The sequence below is a fragment of the Rhinolophus sinicus genome, linkage group LG10 (assembly GCF_036562045.2).
Source record: "Rhinolophus sinicus isolate RSC01 linkage group LG10, ASM3656204v1, whole genome shotgun sequence".
NCBI lineage: Eukaryota > Metazoa > Chordata > Mammalia > Chiroptera > Rhinolophidae > Rhinolophus > Rhinolophus sinicus.
In genome coordinates this window covers 82,260,088-82,284,653 of record NC_133759.1, presented here as the reverse complement: position 1 = coordinate 82,284,653, position 24,566 = coordinate 82,260,088, and the positions used below count along the sequence as shown (strand labels likewise).

Sequence of the window (24,566 nt, the reverse complement as noted above, 5' to 3'; positions counted from 1 at the left end):
CCTTTTGTGGTAGAGGCTATAGCCCCAATATTCTATCTTCTCTTTAGATAGAGAACTCTTCTTTTTTAGTTGGTCACATCCTTGCATCTAGCTTTGACAATGTGAATTTTTTTTTTTTTTCAGTGAGATGTAAACAGAAATGTTAGGTGGGACTTATGGGAAACTTTCTTAAAAGACTTCCCTTCCTCCTTCCTGTTCCTGAAATGGCTGCAGATCTAGTAGTCATATTAAATTAGGAAGACCTTGACAATGAAGAAGTCTCATGCCAAGGATGGCAGAGCAGAAGATATGACCATATGTCCCTAATGACACAGGTAAATCTACCCTATCAGCTTTGACTCTCTACCTCCAGACTTATTTTTATGAGGGGGATGTAATTTCCATCACTTTTATTTTGAGTCTTTTAAAAATATATTAACCTGAACTAATTCTAACTGATGTATCACATTTGCTTTTACATTTCTTCTGGTGTATATACTTTTATAAAGTCAGAAAGGTAGCACAGGATAATTTTAAAAGACACAAAAAAGCATGTCTTACTACTTAAAAATAAACATTGTAAAGATTTTTGATATATTTCCTTCTAGTCTTCTTTCTTTGTAATTTACTTTACATGGCAAAGTTCTTGGCTCATAGTACAAGCTAAAAAATATTGGTTCAGTGAATGATGTATATTTTTTTGCATCTTAATTTTTGCTGTTTAGTGACAACTTTGTTAGTGGACACATCATAGGTTCATTAACCATTATTGTATCGTTAATAATAAAAACATAATGAAGATCATAGCACGTAAAGGTTTGTCTAAACGTAATTTCCAGAAATGGATAAAAGCCTTTGAATATCTTTAAAGCTTTGGGTGCACAGTGATAAAGTGTTGGATTTTGACAGGCCCCAATAAGTAGTACCCCTCTTTGTGGCCAATATCTAAAGCAATACAGATATAAAACAAAAAATAATAAATGGAGACCAAAATAGCACCTTTATCATTGATAAATCTGATATTGGGGAATGTGCTTATATATTCAGAAAAATATGCCTCTTATACTGTTTCCCCGAAAATAAGACCTATCCGGAAAAAAAGCCCTAGCATGATTTTTCAGGATGACATCCCCTGAACATAAGCCCTCATGTGTCTTTTGGAGCAAATATTAATATAAGACCCAGTCTTATTTTCGGGGAAACAGGTACTGATCTCTAGAATGAAACCCAGGGTAAGCCTCTGCCTCACACGAGCAGGACTGAAGTAGAACATGGGCTCTGGGTGAGGAGTTTGATCCAAGAGGAAGAAGAAAGAGCAAGGATGGTCTGTGCATACCAATTTATCCTTTCAACTCCTCCTATCAGATAAGTCTTTTCCCCTAAGAAGGAGTGAGTGATCCAGTAGAGACTGGAAAGACCAAGTCATGAGAGCTCCCCCAGAATAGACAAAGAAATGGAGAAGTACATCACATCTTTGTAAAGATCAGAAATTATGATTCTTAACAAATATATAATAATTTAATAGGTGACAAATGGTATCTAATTGTTTCATTTTTTATCTTTGATTATTAATGATGTTGAACAGTTGAGCATTTTCCAAAATACATTAAAATTCCCTGGTCTGTTCATATCTCTGGGAGCCTGAGCATTTTTCTTATCAGTTTGTACAATTACTTTATACAATAAAAATTATCCTTTATTTTCTGTTAATACTTTTGCAAGTCTATTTACATTTTAACTTAGGGACATAAAATGAATTTGTGTAATAAAATTAATTCTACTTTTTTGTACTTCCATCTATTGCCTTTAAGCTTAGAAGGTTCTTACCCTGACAGGTGTTGACAGACATGCACTTTTGTTTTACTCCAGTTCTTCTATGGTTTAATTTATATTTAACCCTTTAATCCAAATGGCATTTATGTTTTATTGTGTGGTATGGATGAAAACCCTTTTTGTCTGCCTGCAGCCCACCTATATCTTCAAGTTTCCTTCTCTTAGCCCTCTGCTTTCTCACTTCACACATAGGTAAGCAAAGAGTGAGGGAACAACGTGAAAAAGAAATACAAAATGATGTGACTTTTGTTTTCATAATCAGAAGGGAATAGTGACCAACTTTTTCTGGACACTTCCCCTTTCTGCCTAGTAGCCTACAATGTGCATGTTTTCTCGAAATGGAAATAAAAGTACTAAAGTATCCAATAGAAACTCTTGAAATGTAAAGGAGAAAATGTCAACTTACTGTTAAAGCATGTAAATATGAGAAAAGAGTATACTCCGCGTGTCCCATACAAAATGCATTGAATTGGAGAAATTAAATTTTAACCCAATTAAACATTAGGTAGATTTACTTTATGTAAATGGATTTTTTGCAGTGTGTTGACTTTCTGAGTAATTATTGAAAGGTTCAACCATAACCTGATTCTCACTGGAGATGAGAAGATGAGAAAGGGGTTTAATAAAGTTAGTATGGAAAGGAGGGAGAAGAAAAGAGCAAAGATAAGGAGGAAAGGAAGAAATGGTGAGGAGGAACAGAAATAAATCAGGGGGGAGGGAAAGCCTATGGGAAAGAGAATGAATTGGAAAATTGGAAGAAGGGGGAAAGAAAGGAAGGAAGAGAAAGAAACAGAAATTGATTCCCAGTCATCCAAATTGGGCTCAGGTGCCATGTTGTTAACTTTAAAAAAATAACTCATGTTTATTAAGTGCTTCCTCTGTGCCTGACCCTGTTCTAAGATCTTTACATTAATTCTTTTAACCCAGTTATCTCTCCTGGTGTATGATCAGATATTAGCGTCAAAATTCACTTTGTTGGTATAGTTAACACACATTACCAACTCTTTTAATAAATCTAAGACCCACACAGAACAACCTCCAGGTCTGCTACTTGGGGAGTCAATGAAACTTCTGAACAATGATATGTGGGCTCATTTTCAGGAAAATGGAAGACAGTGTGTTGCATGCCCTGGTTTGATCTCGAGTCACTATTAAGACTGAAGGGTAGAGCTCCAGAAACAAGGTAATTGGCCCACTATACTCGATGGTTTTTCAGCTCCTGATCCAGCAAGCCCTCTGGGACACAGGCCTAATGCACTATGTTCCTTCCACTGAAATGTCAAGTCTGCATTTATTACAGTAATTATCCATTGCACGAATATATGGACTGATCATTGATTCTGAGATCACACACTGTAATCTATCTAATATATCTACTGAGCCAAATAACACCATCAATTTTAAATTGATGTTTAAAGCCAATTTTGCTACTCAGATACTTAAAGGCATCTTGTATTCTGGTAAATAGTTGACACCTGTTTTGTGCCGGTCTTAGCTTATCCATAACCAATATTGTGGTTGGACAGGCCCTTGTGGTTATTATGACAGAAACACACCCTCAGCAATAACCATCAGGAAACTTTTTTTGGGGGGGATGGGGGCAGGCAGGAACGATTACTTACAGATCCTGGAAATTACACAGTACACCTGGGGCGACACAGTGAGGTCTCAGGGAGAGAAAGAGGACATGTGTGAGAGCACAGTCCTGGGCTTCTGCTTTTATTGGGCTTCAGGATGGGGGCCTAGGGTTTCATGGGCTTAGTCTCTATTGGTGAATTTGAAACATAAGAGAGGAGAGGAGATCCAAAATGGTGGAGCAGATAAACACTATGCCTGCTTCCTTCCGTGAACACATTAAAATTACAACTAAATTATACAACAACCAACCTGGAGAACCATCTGAAGTCTGGCTGAACAAAAGTTTTTGTCATGCAGGGTGTGATGCGGGGTCTCTGGTCCCGCTTCCCATATAAGAATGCAGGACATGGTAAGGCCAAAGAGGAACACCCACGGAGCCATAGGTAGGGGAGTCACACCACTATAGTCTCACTGGAGGCTGGATTCACACGACATGTGACCTGCTGTCCGCTTTTCTGCCAACTGACCGACTCCCCTCGCTAGCTGCAATCCGCCGTGCTAACTGCAATCCGCACTTGCTAGCTCAGCCACCATCTTCTTGCTAACCCCCATTTTCTGTTAGCGTAGCCACAGCAGTTATTTTAGTGCCCAATGGCTCACTGGTTACAGCTGATGCCCAACTAGCCACAGCTGATGGCCACCCAGTCACAGTTGATGGCCATTTACTACCTGAGCCAGCACCTTTCCACGTGAGGCCGAGAACCTGGAAACTGCTTTCCTGGCTCTGTCCCCACAGTTTTATAACTAAAGATATAAAGAAAAAGCCACGTAAAGACTGGTAGGGGGAGTGGAGATGCAAAACAGGCTGGCCCCAAACCTCCGTGTGACAGTTGAGAACTGGGAGGGAAATCTAGGCCATGGAATTTCCCCCTGGAGAAGCAAGAGACCTCAGCCCAACACCAGCCTCCCCCGCCCGGAGTACTGGTGCCAGGAAAAGGAGCCCCCACAACATTTGGCTGTGAAAAACAGTAGGGATTCTGACCATCGGGTGGGGCGGAAAACTGCGGGAAACCCAGGCATCCTCTTAAACAGCCAGTGCACAGACTCTCTCACTCAAAGGCACTCACCTTGGGTTCTAGTAGAAGGACAGTAACTCGGGGGCCATCGGAGGCATCCCAGGGGCAGACTGAGGTGTGTGGCTCAAAGTGAGGGCTGAAGGACACTCGTTAAAATAACTACTGTGTGAGGTCCTCTTCCCGGGCAGACAGCAGGCGGGCTCCATGTTTCCTGTGTTGAGCCCTCCCCTGCACAGGCCAAATCTGAATCTGATTGGTTTAGTGAGCTCTGCTGCTCCACCCTGCTGACTCCCTAAGACCTGGCTCCACCCAACTGGCCCAACACCAAAGGCACCTTCTCTGAGGGCATCCAGCCCTGCCCGCATAGCACAATTTCTTGAAAAACTATCAGTGTCTGCAGGAGCCAGGTGGGCAGCAGCTGACCTCAGTGTGCCCTGAGATTTTCATTGAGTAAATCCAGGCTCAGCATTGACACCAAACCAGAGTCTACACTAACCTGTTGACCACAACTCTTCCCACTCTAGTGACTCTCTGAGACCCTGCCCCACCTAACTCATGTACTGCACAAGGCTTTATCAGGGGTTGAACCTTAAGGGAACTGGAAGGTGACAGCAGGCCTTGGGGTGTCCTGGCTTTTTGTGGAGTTACCCTAAGCCTGGTACTGGTAGCAGCCTTCCTCAATTCGCTGCGTGGCCTCTTCCATATGCCTGCAGGGTTAGCAAAGGCAATAAACAACTGTGGATTGCTTTGTAGCTCTTACCAGGTAGTCCCTGGCCAGTCACAGGCAGTGGGTGACCTGGGCCTGCACTGAAGCCCCTTGCAAGAAGCCCCAGAACCAACATACTTGGAAATTGGCTTCAGACCACAGCAGAGCACCACCCAATTAGCCCCACAAGTGGCACACCCAAAGGATGGTCTCAACAGGCACCAGAGCCTGCTGGGACAAATCCTGCTCTATGTGATAAGCTCCCCAGCACAGCAGTCCATAAGCTGTGGATATGGCCAAACCCCATAGCCAATCAGCTTGAGGGTCAATCCTACCCACTGATGTGCCAATAGCAATCAAGGCTCAACTATAACAGGAAAGCACATACAACCCACACAAGGGACACTCCTGGAGCACCTGAAGCAGGTGACCAGGGAGACTGTGCCAGGGCCCCACAGGGCACCTACTACATAAGGCCACCTGGCCAAGACTGGGAGACATAGCAGACCTACCTAATACATAGAAACAAACAGAGAGGCAGCCAGAATGAGGAAACAAAGAAATATGTCCCAAATGAAGAATAGGAGAAAACTCCAGAAACAGAACTGAACAAAATGGAGGCAAGCAACCTACCAGATACAGAGTTCAAGACAATGGTTATAAGGATGCTCAAGAGACTTGGGGGGTGGAGGGGAAGGAAAGAAACTTAGTGAAAACTTCAACAAAGAGATAGCAAGCCTAAAAAAGGACATAGAAACCATAAAAAAGAACCAATCAAAGTGAAGAATACAATAATTGAAATGAATAATGCACTAGATGGAATCACCAGCAGACTAGATGAAGTAGAGGATTGAATCAGTGATTTGGAAGAGAAGGTAGCAGAAAACACCCAATTGGGACAGCAAAAAGGAAAAAGAATTAAAAAATAATGAGGATAGTTTAAGAGACCTCTGGGACAACATCAAGCATAACAACATTTGCATCATAGGGGTACCAGAAGGAGAAAAGAGACAGTAAGAGATTGAGAACCTATTTGAAGAAATAATGACTGAAAACTTTCCTAACCTGGTGAAGGAAATAGACATACAAGCCCAGGAAGCCTAGAGAATCCCAAACAATATAAACCCAAAGAGGCCACCCCAAGACACATCATAATTAAAATGCTAAAGGTTAAAGACAGGGATCATCTTAAAAGCATCAAGAGAAAAGCAGTTAGTTATGTACCAGTGAGTTCCCATAAGACTGTCAGCTGATTTCTCAACAGAAACTTTGCAGGTATAAAACAAATAAGTCATGGGGATGTAATGTACAGCATGGGGAATATAGTCAATAATATTGTGATAGCATAGTACGTTGTCAGATGGTTGCTGAACTTATGATGGGTGATCACTTCTTTAGTTATATAAATGTTGAATAATTATGGCTACACCTGAAATGAATACAGTATTGTATATTAGCTATATTTTAATAAAAATCTTAAAAAATAAAATAAAATAAACTGGAAAAAATAAAATATAAAATGGGAATTTAAAGCACAATGAAGAGGAAAAAACAAGTGACCCAAATGGTCAGTTATCAAAATCAACCAAGATCTCTGAAACAAAGGAGTCTGGGGAGGAATGGGGGCGTAGCCTAGCTTTTCATCCAGTCAAGTGGCTGGCAACGTGTTTATTCAAAATACACATCTTTGAAGTGGATGCCTCACCAATCAAACCTTAAATTAGGCACTTGCATTACTGTCAGGGCTTACACTACAACCATCAATCAGACCAGTCACATCACAATCTTCTGATAGAAGAGATGGAAAGAAATGTGCAATTTTATGCTAATCAAAGAAATACAAATTAAACCACAGTGCTTTGCTTATCATATTTTCAAAGATGAGAATGATAATATCTAAATATTAGGCAAAGTGTAGAAATTCTCATAAACTGTTGGTAGGAGTATATGTGTTTCCAGGGGACAATTTTGTAGTATGTATAAAAAGTTTAATGTGCATATTTTGTTACTTAGTGATTCCACTTTTTGGAGCTTATCCTGAAGGAATATTGGACTAATATGCCAAATGTGGTAAAAGAGTGTTCACTGTAGCACTGTTTACGGTAGTAAAATTTTGAAAAACCTTTAATATCTATTAACAGGGTCTGGTTAAATAAATTATAGTATAACCATATCATGGAATATATGCAAATAACTGAAAAGATTTATATTTATATGGAGAAAAGCATGTTGCAGAAAGTAAGACTAGTATTATCTTTTACACAGGCCTTCCAAATTTCCTCTTTGGGATACACCTAACCCAAGTTTTATAAAGCTCAGGTACTGAATTTATCATTGCACACAAGAGCTATTTTTTGTTTCTAGTGGCAAAAATCTGGATACAACCCAATTGTCCATTAACGCTAAATGCATTATGACATTATGAGCTAGCCATTCCGTGGAATTTGTCCAGGAATTAACAAGAATGATTTATAATTGACCTGGAGAAATCTGCATGCTATTGTAAGTTTAAAAAAAAAAAAAAAGCTTCAGGGTAGTGAGCATGGTATAATCTTGGTTTTATTTTAAAAAGAAAGCAATTGAGCTTACGTGAGAGAGATCTCACTCATTTTACCTAAATGGTTATGACAATAGGGTTGCTATATAACACTAGTAGGCACAACTTCAAAGGGAGACGAGCACCAGGCTCATTGACTGAAGTCTCCATCCTAATTATAATAGGCGTGTGAGTGTGTGTGTGTGCGTGTGTGTGTGTGTAGAGAGAGAAAAGTGTGGAAAAATACACCTAAAGTGTTAACACTGGATACCTGCGTGAGGGAGAATTGAAAGAAACTGGTGAGCCAATTAATAATTTTTCTTTCTATGCCTTTGGATTCTTTGATTTATTAAAAAAGAACATGTGTTACTTTTATACTAAAACTGCAATGTCACATAAAATTAAATAAAGTTAGGCTAGTGAAAGCAAGGATTGAAAACAGGAACTATTCAATCAATCTCCTGTATGTTTATGCCTTGGTTGTCAATTTCTTTTAGCTCTGCTCTAAGACTAGCAACTTACTGAATGCTTGTCTGAATCGTTCATGTTCTTCGTGGGTTTATGATTCCCAGGTCACATCGATAACCTAACAAATTGCTGGGCTTTGTGTTTTTCACAACCCACTCTTCCTCATTTCTTTATGCAGACTAGACTCCATGCTGTGGAACTAAATCTATCCCCGGTGTCTATCGGAGCTTAAGCTCACAGACAAACTCACAGACGTTTTTTTTTGTTTTGTTTTGTTTTGTTTTTGAGACAAAAGACTTTTAAGATTTAATATTTTTGCAGGCATTTCCCCATGAATCAACCCCAAGAGAAAATGGGAACCAATATACATGTTACCTAACTAGTTCTAGACATTAGGGTTACTCTATACCACTCTTAGGATAGCTTCAAAGGGAGACTAGTGCCAGGCTCATTTACTAATAATAGAAGTGTGTGTGTGTGTGTGTGTGTGTGTGTGTGTGTGTGTACATAAAACCCAAAGGGATTTCTCAGATTGCAAGTTATATGTCCTGCTAGCCAATAGCCAAGCTAATTCTGGGAGAAATTATGTGATCAGCTCCTTCCACAAGGAGAGGAAGCACATGAAAAGATGATGAAATGGGGTCAAGGAGTAGCCAACTTGCCATTTCTTATGGGAGCTCTTGGGGCTTTCAAGTCCCAGGGAAGTATATCTGTAGTTTCTTGTGTGTTTTAGTGTACCTCTTGATATTTTGGTGGTTTTAAAATCTAGATTTAACACTAGAATTGCATTAATGTTTGGTTAATTATATTTGTGATTTAGGATTGAGTTTTGAATTTATAAAACATAAAATACACGAATACGAGATCCTGAAACTTAGAATCTTACTTAGCAGCCTAAAAGCCAACAGCCAAAGCTCTGAACACACACTGGGTAGCCTCACCCTTTAAAATTAGATGACTTGCAATTCTTTATAAAGTGAATCCTGCACTCTGTATACGTGAGATCCATATCAAGTAGCCTGGCCCTTAGAAGAGACTGAATTTGGGTTGTTTCTGATGAGTGATAGGACACTAGGCAGATTTGGAGATCTTTCGGTGTGTTGCCCATCTGTCAGAAGTTCTTGGAGGTGACTCTTCTCAAGCTGTTGTACTTAGGCTCACTTGGAATTTATTTATTTGAACATGCAGAGTCTTTTGGTCCCTGCCTTTCAGCTCACTGACCATTGATGTATATGTAACAGCTATAAAGAGACTGGTCACTTGACCACTTAGAGACCTGATTATTCTTCATAATGGAAGTAAGTAAAGAGGTAGGAAACTGACTTCTTTTCCTTCAAGGGTGAGTAAAAAAGTGAAGGAATAAAATATTTTTATTGCAAAGTCTATGCTGATTTATTTTACCATCACTCATTCACATTTTTAATCAGTAGGGAAAGTGTCCTGAGTGTAATAGCTAAATCTGTGAAAAAGGGGTAAGGAGATAGAAGAAAATGATTCATCATCATCATCATCATCATCATCATCATCATCATCATCATCATAATAAAAACAACAACTATCTATTGAGCATTATGGTGCGCCAGCCATCTAAAACCTTTTAAAGATCTTTCTATATCTTCCCCACAAATTTATAAGGTCTGTACTGTAATTTTTCTTATTTTATAGATGGTAAAATTGAGGTTGAAAAACTAAGAGTAGTGGCTTGCCCAAGGTTCCCCAGCTAGGAAGCTGCAGAGCTGTACCAGTTTATTTCTTTCTGTAAGTAGCCACCACACATCCCAGTTTGCCTGGGATAGTCCCAGCCTACATCTTATATCCTGAATAATTATTAATGGTATCTCCTTTCTATCTCAAAAATGGACTCGATAACAAATTAAATGGTCACTCTATCTGAAGGTTTCTCATTCTTGGTACTGACATTCTGGGCTGGAAAATTCTTTGTTGTGGGGGGCTGTCCTGTGCATTGCAGGGTGTTTAGTAGCATCTTTGACCTTGACCCACTAGATGCCAGTAGCACCCCTCACCCAAGTAACAAAAACCAAAGATGTCTCCAGATGTTGTCCCCTGAGGGGCAAAACTGTTCCCAGTTGAGAATCACTGCATCAAAAGCCTATGCTCATAACAATTTAACTACAGAAGGAAAATATAGTCTATTTGTTACAGAACATGTACCATGGACTGAATCTACCTATTGCAGTGGCTGGCAGAAACCCTGTACTCAATAAAAGTTAATTTCTTGGGGGCATATTTGACTTCCCAACTGTACAGAAGTACAAGGGCTAAACAAATAATGAACAAGATGACTGGAGGGCTCTAGTGATAAAAATTGGTTTGTCTTATTAGAGAAGACTGAAATAGTGTACTGGGAAGTGACCCAGAAACCTCCTGGCTGCCCATTCTAGTGATATTGTGGCGTTTGGTTCTTGATTCCGTTGGGTGTTTTGCCTTTGTAATGGTCGTAAAAGCCAGGGAGATAGCCAGAGAGTGACACAGTAAGTTTCATTCTAAAACTTTTTTCAATAATAATAGCTAAGGATAATCATTATTCTGTTTTCTCCTACTCTTATACTTAGAAATGACCACCATTTCTTTCATACCACCATTTTCCATTTATTAGCAATAACAGAGGCAATACCAATAGCACCAATTAAAAATGAATCCACATGACGTGTTTTATCCTTACAGCTGTAATAACTAGTAACTAACATGGATTGGAAAGCACTTTGCAAAGGTAAAAAGTGCTGTACAGATACATTATAATTATCATCATTAATAAATTAGCCCGATTCTCCTAGTATTCAAAAGGCACGTAAGGTCAGATACATGGGCTTCAGTGGGGCAAAATGATCACAATCTACAATGTAGCAATGGTTCACATGTGTTGGCAACAAGTTTTACCCCATGCAATCCTGCAGAGCTGAGTTACACACCCTTCAAAATATGGGAGAATGAAGCTAAAAGTAGAAAACAGATTTTTTTTGTTGTTGAGATTTCATGCTTTTGTTTTAACAACAGACTCCTACCTCTTTTACGTTCACTTTTAAAAGATAATATAATTACTCAAACTTCTAAATTGTACATTTTAACAAAGTTAAAATTTCTTATTTAAGGTGACAGTAAATTTTATTATTCTCTATGAGCTGATATTCCAGGTATCATTAGAATTTCAAAGCATTCTGCAACTTCAAAGAGGTCAGATTGGTAAATTTTGTGCTTGCACACCCTCAGGGAATATCCTCAATATTCATTCCAGAATTGTTACTAGAAAAAAACAGCTTTATCCATTCCCTTGCCAATAGGAGTCTTGGCAAGAGACAGCTCTTGGCTGACCATAAATAAAATTCTTTGAATCACCAGTATCTTGATTTAAGAAAGAAATTTTACTGTGTCTTACATACACAAAAGCTGATTGATTAACAATGGTTAAAAAAACACTACTCCACTTTTTCACAGGTGTACAAAAGGAAATATAATGGAATTACATTCAACAATAAAGCTTAAATTTCACTCTAGGTAATAGTTGCATAAACATTCACATACACAAGCACAGAGTAAGTATAGTTCAGGAGTCTTATAATAGCATACAGCATACATATGGGAGATTGATTTCAGGTAACATCATAGGTGTCAGCAAGATTAGCAATTCAGAGTGTTATAGAAAAGTTAAACAAAACCAGAGGGAAGGTGTAGGCTAGCACACCAAGACAAATCACAGAATTAGAGGATTGAAAAGTCCGCTCACTGTATGTATGAGAAAACAATATTTTTCTTCAATTTCTGGGTCTTGACATAGTTGGCTAGAGAAGGTTATGTATTCAAAGTGCACATAATTGTTTCTTAGAAAAGAGAGAGAGAAAGATTCTTTTATTTAGTAATTAATACATGCAAGAGGCAGCCCCCGAGTGACCTGAAAGAGTAAAGCTGTGATTGGCAGGTGGCCGGTATAATACAGATGTTTCAGACAATTCTCTTAAAGCACTTCTGTAGCAGCAATGATCATTTAAATGGCTGTAGGCTGAATTCTCTTTTGAGGGGAGTTTAGGGGAATTGTCTTCATCATATTTCTCTTTAAAGATTTAGAGTTATAGATTTTCTCTTTTTTAAATAAATCTATCAAACAACAAACAGCATAAGTGAGGTGCTGGGGTTTTCTTTTTCTCTTTTGCTTTTGCATATGTGTTATTAGAAAGGGATCTGGCTTTTTCATAAGCATTGTGTGCAAAAGAATTTTTAATAACGTGAGCACAAAGGACATGTACAGGAAACACATCAGATCTGCTTCAGTTGCCCTGGCTGGCCCCCTGTTAAACACTGAACTATTGGCTTGTAGATACAATGCAGGCTTAGGGTATAATGACATCATAGCCAACAGACTTAAGGGACTCCTGGAGCCTTATTAGTAAGGGCAGTTTTGTCTGCTAAAGGGTGGCCACCACCTCTTGAGTTGTAAGATTTAGAAAGTCTGGTCCGTTTTACGTTTTGCATTTCCCCTCCGTACTGGTAACTCCTCCCACTGTTTATTTGCCCTTGTTTCCCAGCCCTCCTTGAACCAACTGGTCTAATCTGGCCCATCCCAGCCAATGTCTGGTACTCACACACCCCCGGTGGCCACACATACCCAGTGGCCACAGATACTCAAGCTGCTCAATCTCAAAACCTTTCAGCCTGCCCTGCAAGTGTCATCAAGACAGGATCCCCGGAGCACAGGGCAGAGAGTCCAACCTCTCACTGGCGGGGCTGGGAAGCCTCTCCTTTGCGGCGGAGGAGAAAGGAAACTTGGGTCTGCTTTTTAGGTTCTGAAAACAAGCCAGAGTGGAGAGAAAGAGTTAACACCAGACTTAGTAAAGCTTTTAAGACAAAACCTGTTAAATGAGATCTAGACAGACACAGGGAACTTTCTGCAGATTTCTGAGGTCTATGAGAGGGCTAGGAGAAAAGAGTAGGGAGTTGCTACATGGGAGAGATTTGCCATTATTACAAAAACTGGCTAAGTGGCTTGTTTCCATTACATGACCTCACTGGTCACTGTTGTCAGTCGTGCTGTTCCCTTTCTCTTTTTTCTCTTGGGTCTTGTTACCCTTCTTCTTTTTCTTCTTTTTCTTGGTCTCCTCCTTTTTGCCGAAGGTTATGAAGTCACTTTTGTCAATTTGGCTGTTAGTAGGCTCCTGCCGGATGGAGATGATTGCAGGAGATCCTGGGATAATGAATTTGTCTGGCAACTCACCGGGACCAGATTGTTTGGGGTTGCCTGGTCCGTATTTAAAGGTCCAGCTGTTGCTATTGACACCAGCACCGACTGGAGGGGACACCTCTCCTGCCTCTGGTTCTGAAAGACAAAACATCAAAAGTCAGTAACAGTCAGCACATGCCTTCCACGCCACATACGTGGGTAGAATACAGAAAAGTTACACAGGCCTGGGCCCCAAGAAATCGTGGGTCATTCTTCAAGCCCGAGGACAAGGGCAATGTTTGAAAACAAGCAGGAAGGCAGATTTTCGCACCAGAGGGTCCACAAATCTAATTTTCTAGTAAAATATTTTGGTTCTTTGCAAAGAATTTCCTAAAGGACATGTTTGTGATTATCTTGCCTGGAAAGTGTACTGGATTAAAGCAGAATATGCAATAAAACACCTGGGAATCACTTTAACCAAGAAAGTGAAAGACCTATATGCTGAAAATTGTAAGAAGAAATTGAAAATAAAAGAAATTGAAGAAGACACAAATAAATGGATAATCCATGCTCATGGATTGGAAGAATTAATATTGTTAAAGTGTTCATACTACCCAAGGTAATCTATCAATTCAGTGCAATCCCTATCAAAATTCCAATGCCAGTGTTTCACAGAAATAGATCAAACAATCCTAAAATTTGTATGGAGTCATAAAAGATTCCAAATAGCCAAAGAAATCTTGAGAAAGAAGAACAAAGCCAGAGACATCATGCTCCCTGATTTCAAATTATATTACAAGGTTATAGTAATCAAAACAGTATGGTATTGGCATAAAACACACAAAGACCAATGGAACAGAATGGAGAGGCCAGAAATAAACCCGCACATTTATGGCCAATTAATTTACGACAAAGTAGCCAAGAATATACAATAGGGAAAGGACAGATTCTTCAATAAATGGTGTTGGGAAAATTGAACAGCCACATGCAAAAGAATGACACTGGACCACTATCTTATACCATACACAAAATTAACTCAAAAAGGATTAAAGACATGAATATAAGACCTGAAACCATAAAACTCCTAGAAGAAAGCATAGGGATAAGTTGCTTGACCTCAATTTTGGCAATTATTATTATTTTTTAATTTCACACCAAAAGCAACAGCAAGAAAAGGAAAAATAAACCAATGGAACTATAATACATGAAACTAATGGGACTACATCTATACAGAAAAAAGACTCATCCACAAAATGAAAAGGCAACCTATTAAATGAGAGAAAATATTTGTAAATCATATATCTGATAAGGAGTTAATAGCTAAAATAAGTAAAGAACTCATCCAACTCAATAGCAAAAAACAATGCAATCAATTAAAAAATGAGCAAAAGATCTGAACAGTTTTACAAAGAAGACATACAGATAGCCAACAAGTATGTGGAACGGTGCTTAAAATCAGTAATCACTAGATAAATGCAAATCAAAACCACATTGAGATTCCACCTTACTCCAGTCAGAATGGCTACTATCAAAAAGACAAAAAATAGGGGCCAGCCCAGTGGCTCAGGCAGTTAGAGCTCCATGCTTCTAACTCCGAAGGCTGCCGGTTCGATTCCCACATGGGCCAGTGGGCTGTCAACCACAAGGTTGCCAGTTCACCCTGCAACTAAGATTGAACACGGCACTTTGAACCCAGCTGCCGCTGAGCTCCCGGATGGCTCAGTTGGTTGGAGCGCCTCCTCTGAACCACAAGGTTGCCGGTTTCGACTCCCGCAAGGGATGGTGGGCTGTGCAGGGATGGTGGGCTGTGCCCCCTGCAACTAGCAACGGCAACGGCAACTGGACCTGGAGCTGAGCTGCGCCCTCCACAACTAAGACGGAAAGGACAACTTGACTTGGAAAAAAAAGTCCTGGAAGTACACACTGTTCCCCAATAAAGTCCTGTTCCCCTTCCCCAATAAAATCTTTAAAAATAAAAAAATATGCCATATGACCCAGCAATCCCTCTCCTGGGTATCTACCCAAAAAATCTGAAAACATTTAGAGATAAAGACACGTGTGCTCCAATGTTCATTGCAGCTTTGTTTACGGTGGCCAAGACATGGAAACAACCAAAATATCCTTCGATAGATGAATGGATAAAGAAGTTGTGGTATATATACACAATGGAATACTATTCGGCAGTAAGAAAAGATGATATAGGAACATTTGTGACAACATGGATGGATCTTGAGAGAGTAATGCTGAGCGAAACAAGTCAGACAGAAAAAGCAGAGAACCATGTGATTTCACTGATATGTGGAATATAAACCAAAAACAACAAAAGAACAAGACAAACAAATGAGAAACAGAAACTCACAGACACAGACAATAGTTTAGTGGTTGCCAGAGGGTAAGGGGGGCGGGAGGTGGGGGGTGGGAGATGAGGGTAAGGGGGATCGAATATATGGTGATGGAAGGAGAACTGACTCTGGGTGATGAACACACAATGGGATTTATAGATGATGTAATACAGAATTGTACACCTGAAATCTATGTAACTTTACTAACAATTGTCACCCAAATAAATTTAATAAAATAAAATTTAATAAATAAATAAATAAAATATGTCAGTTATACCTTATTTATAAACACACACACACACACACACACAAACACGGGTGCCAAAAATATATATACAAGTGGACACTTTGGTCAACATTGCTCAAGCAGTAGTTTGCCATCATCAGAGTGTCTGGACACTGATGGTAACCACTTTGAGCACCTCTTGTAATTGCAGAAGTCAAACGTGACTTGTATTCATCTTTTGTTATCGGTATATATTGAGTATTACAATTTTCATACAGTTTTCATTTCTTAAATGTGTAAAATGTGTATACATTTTTTTGGCACCGTGTGTGTATGTGTGTGTGTATGTATGTATGTGTGTGTGTATATATGTGCATATGTATGTGCATATATGTGTGTGTGTGTGTGTGTGTGTATATATATATATATATATATATATATATATATATTTAAAGAGAATCTTTTTCAGAAAAATAAGAAAACAAACCAAAACAACCTGAGGTCCTAGGAGCTACTGTAAATGGGGCATTCCCTGGAGCAATCAGTGCTGTTAGCTTCTTTCTACAATGAGACACCCCGGGACTTTTAAAATTGTATTCACAGACTGAAATACCTGAATCCATCTGATGGCATGTACTACACTACTGTTGATCAAAACCTCTGAGGTTTCCAAGTTCTGTTAGGATTTTTTAAATAGAGGTTTCAATAATGATGGTAACATAAAAGGCAGCTGACGTAGAATATGCTCCATCATCTGGGTGGCATGCCCCAAACTAAGGACTGCTGGGAGATTTCAGAACTCTCACCTTCAATTGTACTCCAAATACTTAATTAGCTTTGGGTGATGGGCAAAATAAAACCCCTAAACTAGAGATACATGATGCAGTGTAAGATGTAAAAAAAAGCAAATGCTGCTTTTAGTGTATGAATTAGAGAAAACTTTGGCTACAAATGTATTTTGACACCTACTCTAAAACAAAAGATAAATTAGCTGAATTAATTACAGTTGACCCTTGAACAACTCAGGGGTTAGAGGTGCCAAAACCCCCCACTCCCCACAGTCAGAAATCCGCATATAATTGTTGACTCCCCCAAAATTTAACTACTAACCTCCTATTGTTGACTGGAAGCCTTATCAATAACATAAACAGTTAATTAACACATATTTTGTATGTTGTATGTATTATATACTGTATTGTTATAATAAAGTAAGCTAGAGAAAAGAAAATTATTAAGAAAATCATACGGAAGAGAAAATACATTTACAGTGCTGTATGTATTTATTGAAAAAAATCTACATATAAGTGGACCCTTGCAGTTCAAACCGTACTGTTCAAAGGTCAACTGTACTTGAAACTAATTCTATTGTAACAACCTTGAAAGGTGGTGGGATGAAGCAGAGAAGAGATGAGAAGAAGTGCAGGTATAGAGGGATACTACACAGCATAAGAGGATGGAATCCTGTTGTAAATTGGACCTATTTGTTTGCATAAAGCACTGGGGGCCAACTATACTTTCCAAACCCAGTCCCCTCCCTTAGCGTGCTCACAGTCTAGTTGGGATTTACACTCAAGCAATTATACACCAATTTGATAACTGCAATAACCAAGGTACATGTAAAGCATTATGGGACTCCAGAAGAGAAAGTTATTAATTATACTTGAGAAAGTCAAAGGAGATTCCAGAGGAGAGATGATATTTGCACTGATATTTGGAAAATCTGCACCACAAGGATTTTCAATGTATGACTTCCCCAAGAGTCTAGTTGGAAGACACACCATAAAGTATATTAATGACTTCTAGAAGAGTAGAGGTCAGAGCTAAAGAGAAAAGTAATGGTCTGTCTGGGCCAAGTAATCCCAGTGGCCGTGATATTGGCACCTTTGACATCACAGCAGTATTCTGCTCCTTTCGTGGAGTCGTGAAACTTCCACCAGATAAATCATTTATATTTGAGTGCAGTTTTGGATTCTCTACACCTGCTATTCGTCCTATCACTTCTCAATCTCCCTGAATTTGGCATCCTTGAGCACTACTTTTCTAACATTGCTCACGTCAAGCTCACTAGTTATATTATTTCCAAAGCCAATGGTCACATTTAGTCTTCCTCTTATTGAACCTCTCTGCAGCATTTGTCGGCCCCTTCTTGAAGCACTTATTTTTTTTATCAGGTCCTTGTCCATTCTCCTGACCTTTCCCTCTGGCTGTTCTTTGTCAAGTTTCCGTGCAGGATCCTTCTTACCCATGTGTTGGAGTGTCCTTGGGTTTGGCCCCAGACTTTCTTTTCTTCTTTCTCTTTACTCTCACCTTTTGGGATCTCAGCCATGTCCATGGGTACACATACTATCTAAATTGGCTGATGAGACCCAAATTTCTATTTAAAGCCCCTATCACTCTGTGCTCCAATCTCATGTATCCAACTGCCTATCTGGTGTCTCCTCTTGGAGGTCTCATGGGCATCTCAAACTGAAGGAATCTGAAATCAAACTCATGATTCCTCTCAGCTATTCCATTCTAAATTTCTGCAGTCAATAAATGACACTCTATTCACCCCGACGCTCAAGCCAGAAACTTCCGAGCCATTCTTCATTTTTCTTTAATCTTCATTCTTCACAAGACCTGTCAGTTCTGCCTCCTAAACATACCTTGACTTTGTCTTCTTCTGACCATTTTCAGTGCTACTACCTTTTTTCGGGGCACCATTATCTTACATGTGAATTACAACAGTAGCCCCTTCCTTGTTCAACCTGTTTCTACTTTTGCCTTTCTCTAACCCTCCACACCACAGCTACAGTCATCTTTGCTCCTTAGTCTTTCTCCCTTTTAAAAAACTGAAGTAATGCAATACAGTAAAATCTTTTTTTGTTTAATTCAAGTTTATTGGGGTGACAATTGTTAGTAAAGTTACATAGATTTCAGGTGTATAATTCTCTAATACATCATCCGTATATTACACTGTGTGTTCACCACCCAGAGTCAGTTCTCCTTCCATCACCATATATTTGATCCCATTTACCCTCACAGTAAAATCTTAAAAAACAAAACAGAAATCAGATTCTATCACTCCTCTGCTTAAAATTATTCAGACTTTCTACTGCCTTGAAGAAACAAAAAGAAAATCAAACTCCTTAACATGGTATATAAGGCCCTTCAATAATCTGGTATTTTTTATTCTCTAATCTCCATCTTACCACTATCCTCCGACCACACAGGCCGTCTTTCAGTTCCCGAAACACCCCTTAGGATTGTTTCTGCCTTCAGATCCGTACACATACGGTTTCCCTTTGTTCTAGAATGATCTCCCTCTATTCTTAGCATGACTCCTCATTCTTCCAGTCTGTGCTTAAATGTAACCTCCTTGAAGAGGCCATCTATGACCATCCTGGCCAAGCATCACCCCCTGTACCTCTGTCTCCAACCAGGTAGGGTCCACAGAGGTAGAAAATGCATCTGTTTTATTCACCAGTGTCTAAACAGTATCTAGCACAATTCTTGGCCCATAATAAGTATTTAATAATACTTGCTGGATGATTGAATGAAAAGACTGATATGAGAAGTCGCAGTGGTGCCCACTCTTTAGCAGATCAAACAACTTCCAATTGATGGCACTTTTGGAGTCCCTGAAGACACTGAGGTAATGCATGTAAAGTGCTAAGCCTGACTCTGCACAATGTAAGAGCTCAATAAATGGAATCTCACATGGGCAACTATGTATGGTGCAGCTCTTCGAAGGGTGAGGATGTTGCAAATTTAGTCCAGGTACCAGCAGGCAGTCGGGAAAGGGCATGAGAAGCTTTCTGCTCTCCCCTAAACCCCTTTCCCTACACCATGCTTCCCCTGGCAGAGCTGATACTACAGCCCTGTGGACAGAGGGCAATAGATACTTTTTTTTCTCTGAGACTACTTTCTTTGATTCATCTAAGATAATCAAATCTGTAATTGAGCTCAGCCAGAATCTGCTTGTTTACCTTTCAAATACAGGCCCTGACTGTGAGAGACGGAGATGAAAGTGAGTAATGCGTTTAAAAGCCTCTGGTTTGGCGTCTAGAATTGGGTTTCAACACCACTCCTCAGTCCTTTAACTGATCTCACAGAGCCTAGGATGGAAATTTTTTTTCCAACCACAGCCAGGACTCTGCATGAGGCCTTCAGGACTGTCACCGGGAGGTGCAGAGCGCAGACACATCTTTCTTTCGCAGAGTTGAAGAACATTAATGGCCCTGCCTATTGGCCAAGGGAACTGGGCAGAGCAGGGCTGCTAGGAGTTAAGAGCTTTTTTTTACATGTCATTTAGCCTCTCTGGCCTTTGCTGGGTATTGGTTGGGTCTGACTCAGCCTAACCTCCTAGGCTGAGGAGACAACCCTCTCTCTATTCAGCGCCTGCAGAGTGGAACAAGATCTGCTTTCCCCAGGCCTTCACAGACAGTTGTGCCCAACCTATTCTGGTTGATGTGTAAGCAAACACCTCTGAGGACTCATTCAGGTGAAATAATAGCTTAACGATCTGACAAACAACATGTACTGACCTCCTAATCTAAGCCCCTTTTAGCCAAAAGCACTGAAACCCTTTGCAGGCTTTGCCTATAAAATGCTGTGACTTTGGGGCAAAATCAAAGAAATACTCCCCTTTGAAGAAGATGAGAAAAGAAGACACACCTTTTCTGCCCCTAGCCCAGGCCCAGGGCCAGTCCCAGCAAAAGGTCATTCAAGGGAGTTTCTTCTTTCAGTGCTGCCTCCCTTCCCCCCTCTCCGGGGACCTCCCACAAGTCCCCGCCCCTCTGCTCCCAGGAACCTAGCTCACAAGCAGACAAAGGCAAGACTGAAATGCAGTCAAGACTCAAATGAATAGATCGCTTAGAGCCTAGGAAGATTTCAGACACACATCAAGCAGATGGAGGTCTGGATTCTTAGGCAGAGCCCTTCTCTGATTTTCAGATTACCACCCAATGGGATATGAAAATTTTGATGGAATATGATCATCATAGTAAATGGTTTTGCTTTTTTTTTTTTGTATTGGCTGATTTCTCCACAACAGGTAAAGATACATTTAAAAACCAGAACGACATACTTTAAAGATCTGCAACTTTAAAAACTGCCCTCGGGAGGTGGCTGACCACTTCACTTAATCCTATAACCCAGTTTAGGTACTTCCCTCGGGTACTCTCCAGGGTCCTCCTAGCTCTTTCATGCTAAACCAACAATGGCTGGAGTTCAGCCTCCGTGACTAGGAATGATTGGGCTGGACGCTTTGCCAATGCAGATGCCAGGGAAGGTCCTGAAGATTGTGAAGCAAATGCCAGACTTGTAAACTCACCCCCAAGCCCTAATCTGAACTGCCCTGGACAATCGACTAAGGCCACGAGAGGTTTGTCTGATTTACACTGACTTCCTCTAGCAGAACAACACAAAGTCATTTCGGCCAAGGATGTTACTTTCAGGAAAGCTCGTAGAGGGGCACGAGCTGGAGGAGGTTGGAGGTGTTTCAGTCCTCTCTTCATCTTGCTTTGCTCCTCTGATCTTGAGGGCCTGTCCTGGCTGTCACCTAATAGTACACAGTCCTGGGCAACGTACACAAATATCTCTGAGCCTCAGTTTCCACACGCATAAAATATGGGGATGATCACCTTGCTGTCTACATCAAGGTTGAGGATGCGCCAACATTTACTTCCTCTGTGCCTGGCACTGGACTAAGCAGAGCTGCATGCAGTAAAATGTTTGCTCCTCACAAGAGCCCTATGAAGTAGATACTGCCAGTATCCACGTGTTTTATAGATATACGTTTATAAATGAAGACACTGAGGACTAATGGTCACATGGTTACTAACTAGTGGCGTCTGGGACTCAAATCTAGGCAGTCTTACTCCAATTATGAGGCCCACATCCTGAGATATATATGAAGGCCCTTTGAAAACTCTGAAGCATTATACAAATATAGCAATTACTATAATTATATCTGTTTTGTCACCATTTGGGAGACAGATGCCGGCAGGAGACTCGAAGTTATAATAGAATCAGTGGAAAGGAGTGGAGGTGGGGGAAGGGGCGTGGGAGGGGGAGTGACAAGCTTCGGAGGAGGGGCCCAGTCTGCAGGTTTCAGCCCCTCCTCTTCGCTCCCCATTCATCCCTTTGTTACCACCTCTGGGATTTTGGTGCTAAGGTTAATAAAGAGCTTCCAGAAAAGCCATCATTTTGATTAAAGCCAAGGACAATCTTGGCAGACAGCACTCTGGAGCCTGCCTACCGCCCACTCTGCTAGGTCAGTGCAGCCAGCAAAGGCTATTAAATTATTACAGCCGTTTCCGGCCCAACCAAACAGCTGCCCTGTACCGCTTGCTCTTTCTCCCGCACGAATGCCCCGCCTCTGGCTGTGCTGGGAAGAGTTGGGACCTGGAAGGCTGTGCAGATTTGGGGTTTGCGAGTGAACATCCAGGCTTTCTGCACAGGGACACCCCCCGCCCCCCGCAACCCCATCCGTGACTCCTCTCCCCACCCGAGCCAGCCACTGCAGTCTCTCAGGCAGCTCCGATTTCATTTGAGCCTTCTTTGGCTTTGCGCAACTATTTTCATATCTGTGTCTCCTGTCTCTGTCTCTCTTCCTCAGCGTGTGTGTGTGTGTGTGTGTGTGTGTGTGTGTGTGTGTGTGTACCAGAATTTGGCAGATTGTAGAATTATACATGCTCAGCCTGACCAAAAGGCAAAAAGCATCCGCCATCAAACCCGCTGAAAGACCAGGTTGTAAAACATTTCTAGCTCCCTCCCCACCCCCTATCCGGCCATCTGTGGGGTTTATGGACTGCTTAGACAAGCCCCGCCTCCTCTCCCTTCCTCAATCCTTAATGAATTGGGCAACGTTAATGTGAGTAATTACAGCCCACAAACACAGCAGAACCATGTCTGAAATCCAAATCCTGTCCAGGCTCAGAGAGAAGGGGAGAAAACTCAAACCACCTGGGCTAGCATCTCCAGCAATTCCCCACTGCTTCTTAGTCCTTCAATTGACAGTGGAAAGGATTTTCCATGGAAACAAGCCATGTAAAAATACACTCCCTGTTTTCTGAAAGACCTTAAGCTCTACAATCAGAACACTAGTTAAACCTGGCTACATCATGTAAATTAGGTAGCGAATTATTTAGTATCTCTGTGCCTCAGTTTTCATGTGTAAAATAGACAGTAGCACCCACTTCATAGGGTTGTTACAGGATTAAGTGTAATTATCCTTACAGAGCACATAAGGCAGTGCCTGGCACAAAGTAACAACTCAGTACAGTTTACTCCTTAGTAAGATCAGAGCAGCAGAAGATTTATTCATTTGTTTAATGAATATTGATCGATTGCTTATTATGGGTCAGGCATTTAAGAATTATATATATATATATATATATATATATATATATATATATATATATACAAAGATTTCCATTTTATAGATAAGGAAACCGAAGGCTTAAATCACAGCCAAGATGATTTGCTCTGAATCACAGAGGGATACAGCTAAATATTTGGTAATAAAATTTTTGGTAATAAAGCTAAAACATTTCTCTCACACTGACTACTCAGCTTAATAATATTATTATTATTGCTTTTTTTTTTTTACTCCTCGAAGCTTTGAGGATGGGGGGAGGAGAAAGAGTTGAGTTGATTCACAGGCCTGGCATTCTGATCCCTAGAGTAGCTGGAAACGGACGGTGTGGGTGATCAGAAGGTAAGCGTGGTTTAGTGATGGGGAAGCTGATCTGATCCCACTCCCCAGAGGCTGCCATTCCTGGGTTTCACCTGCTTTGGTGGGCTGAATGATCTGGAAGAAGATTCTGTGGCTGCTTGGTGCCTCAGGCCACAGCTGGGCTAATTTTCAGTAATCTTGGAGCGGAAGAGATAAATACAGTGGCATATTTTTAAAGCCACAGCTCTTGCTTTGTGCCCAAAATAACTCTGCCATTTCTAGGTTAAAAGTATAAAGACATCACATGCTAGGAAGCCAGATTCAAAAGTCAGAATGGCTGATCTCAAATCTTGCTAGCTCTCCACAGTCAGCTAAAAAAAATAAAAATAATCCCGTTTCTTCTTTCTGTGACCTCTAACCCAGCAGGGTTTAGGCTGTACATTTTTCTCTACAATATTTCCTGGTTGCTAAAGTCCTCCAGAGTCTAGGAAGGGCAATTTCCCCTTATGGCCTTCTTCTCACAATGCCTCCTGCCTGCGCGGCTAGCCTGGGGGTAGGGTTATATCCTGGGGCAGCTGATGCTTAAAACGAAACGTTGAGGTCAAACAGATTTGAGTTAGATCTCAGATATACCACTTATTTGTGTGTAACCAAGTCACTTGGCCTCTCAGCCCCATTCTTTTATATGTAAAACAAAGGTAACCATATCTATCTGAGGGGATTATGAGCATTAAACAGAGACAATGCTTATGAATCATAGGGAAAGATGTCTGGCATGCAGAAACTGAAATAAAGAATTAGTGTTATTACTACTCGTAAGGCGAATTCCTCCGAGGAACCTGACTCCCCCTTTAACAACCTATTCCTGGACGCCTTACTTCCAGGAGTTCTCTTTTCCAGGGGCCCTCCTCCCCTTGGACTCTGCCCCTCCCCAGGATCATTAAAAATGTGTAGCTGGGAAAATTTCCAGCTTAGAACTGGTTGCTAAGTGG

The 24,566-nt window shown here is 40.6% G+C and overlaps 1 protein-coding gene across 9 annotated transcripts in view; it reads right to left on the bottom strand.

The window, feature by feature from the left end:
- Nucleotides 1–10,772: 10,772 nt before the first annotated feature.
- LOC109451776 (protocadherin alpha-C2) overlaps nt 10,773–24,566 on the bottom strand; it is a 134,126-nt gene continuing 120,332 nt past the window's right edge. For 8 of the 9 annotated variants that reach the window (XM_074313659.1, XM_074313656.1, XM_019740257.2 and 5 more), the window contains exon 4: nt 10,773–13,502. In XM_074313659.1, the coding sequence (XP_074169760.1) occupies nt 13,192–13,502 (311 nt within the window). In that variant the 3' untranslated portion in view covers nt 10,773–13,191. The remainder of the gene's footprint in view (nt 13,503–24,566) is intronic. The other variant, XM_019740256.2, reaches the window with a different exon arrangement.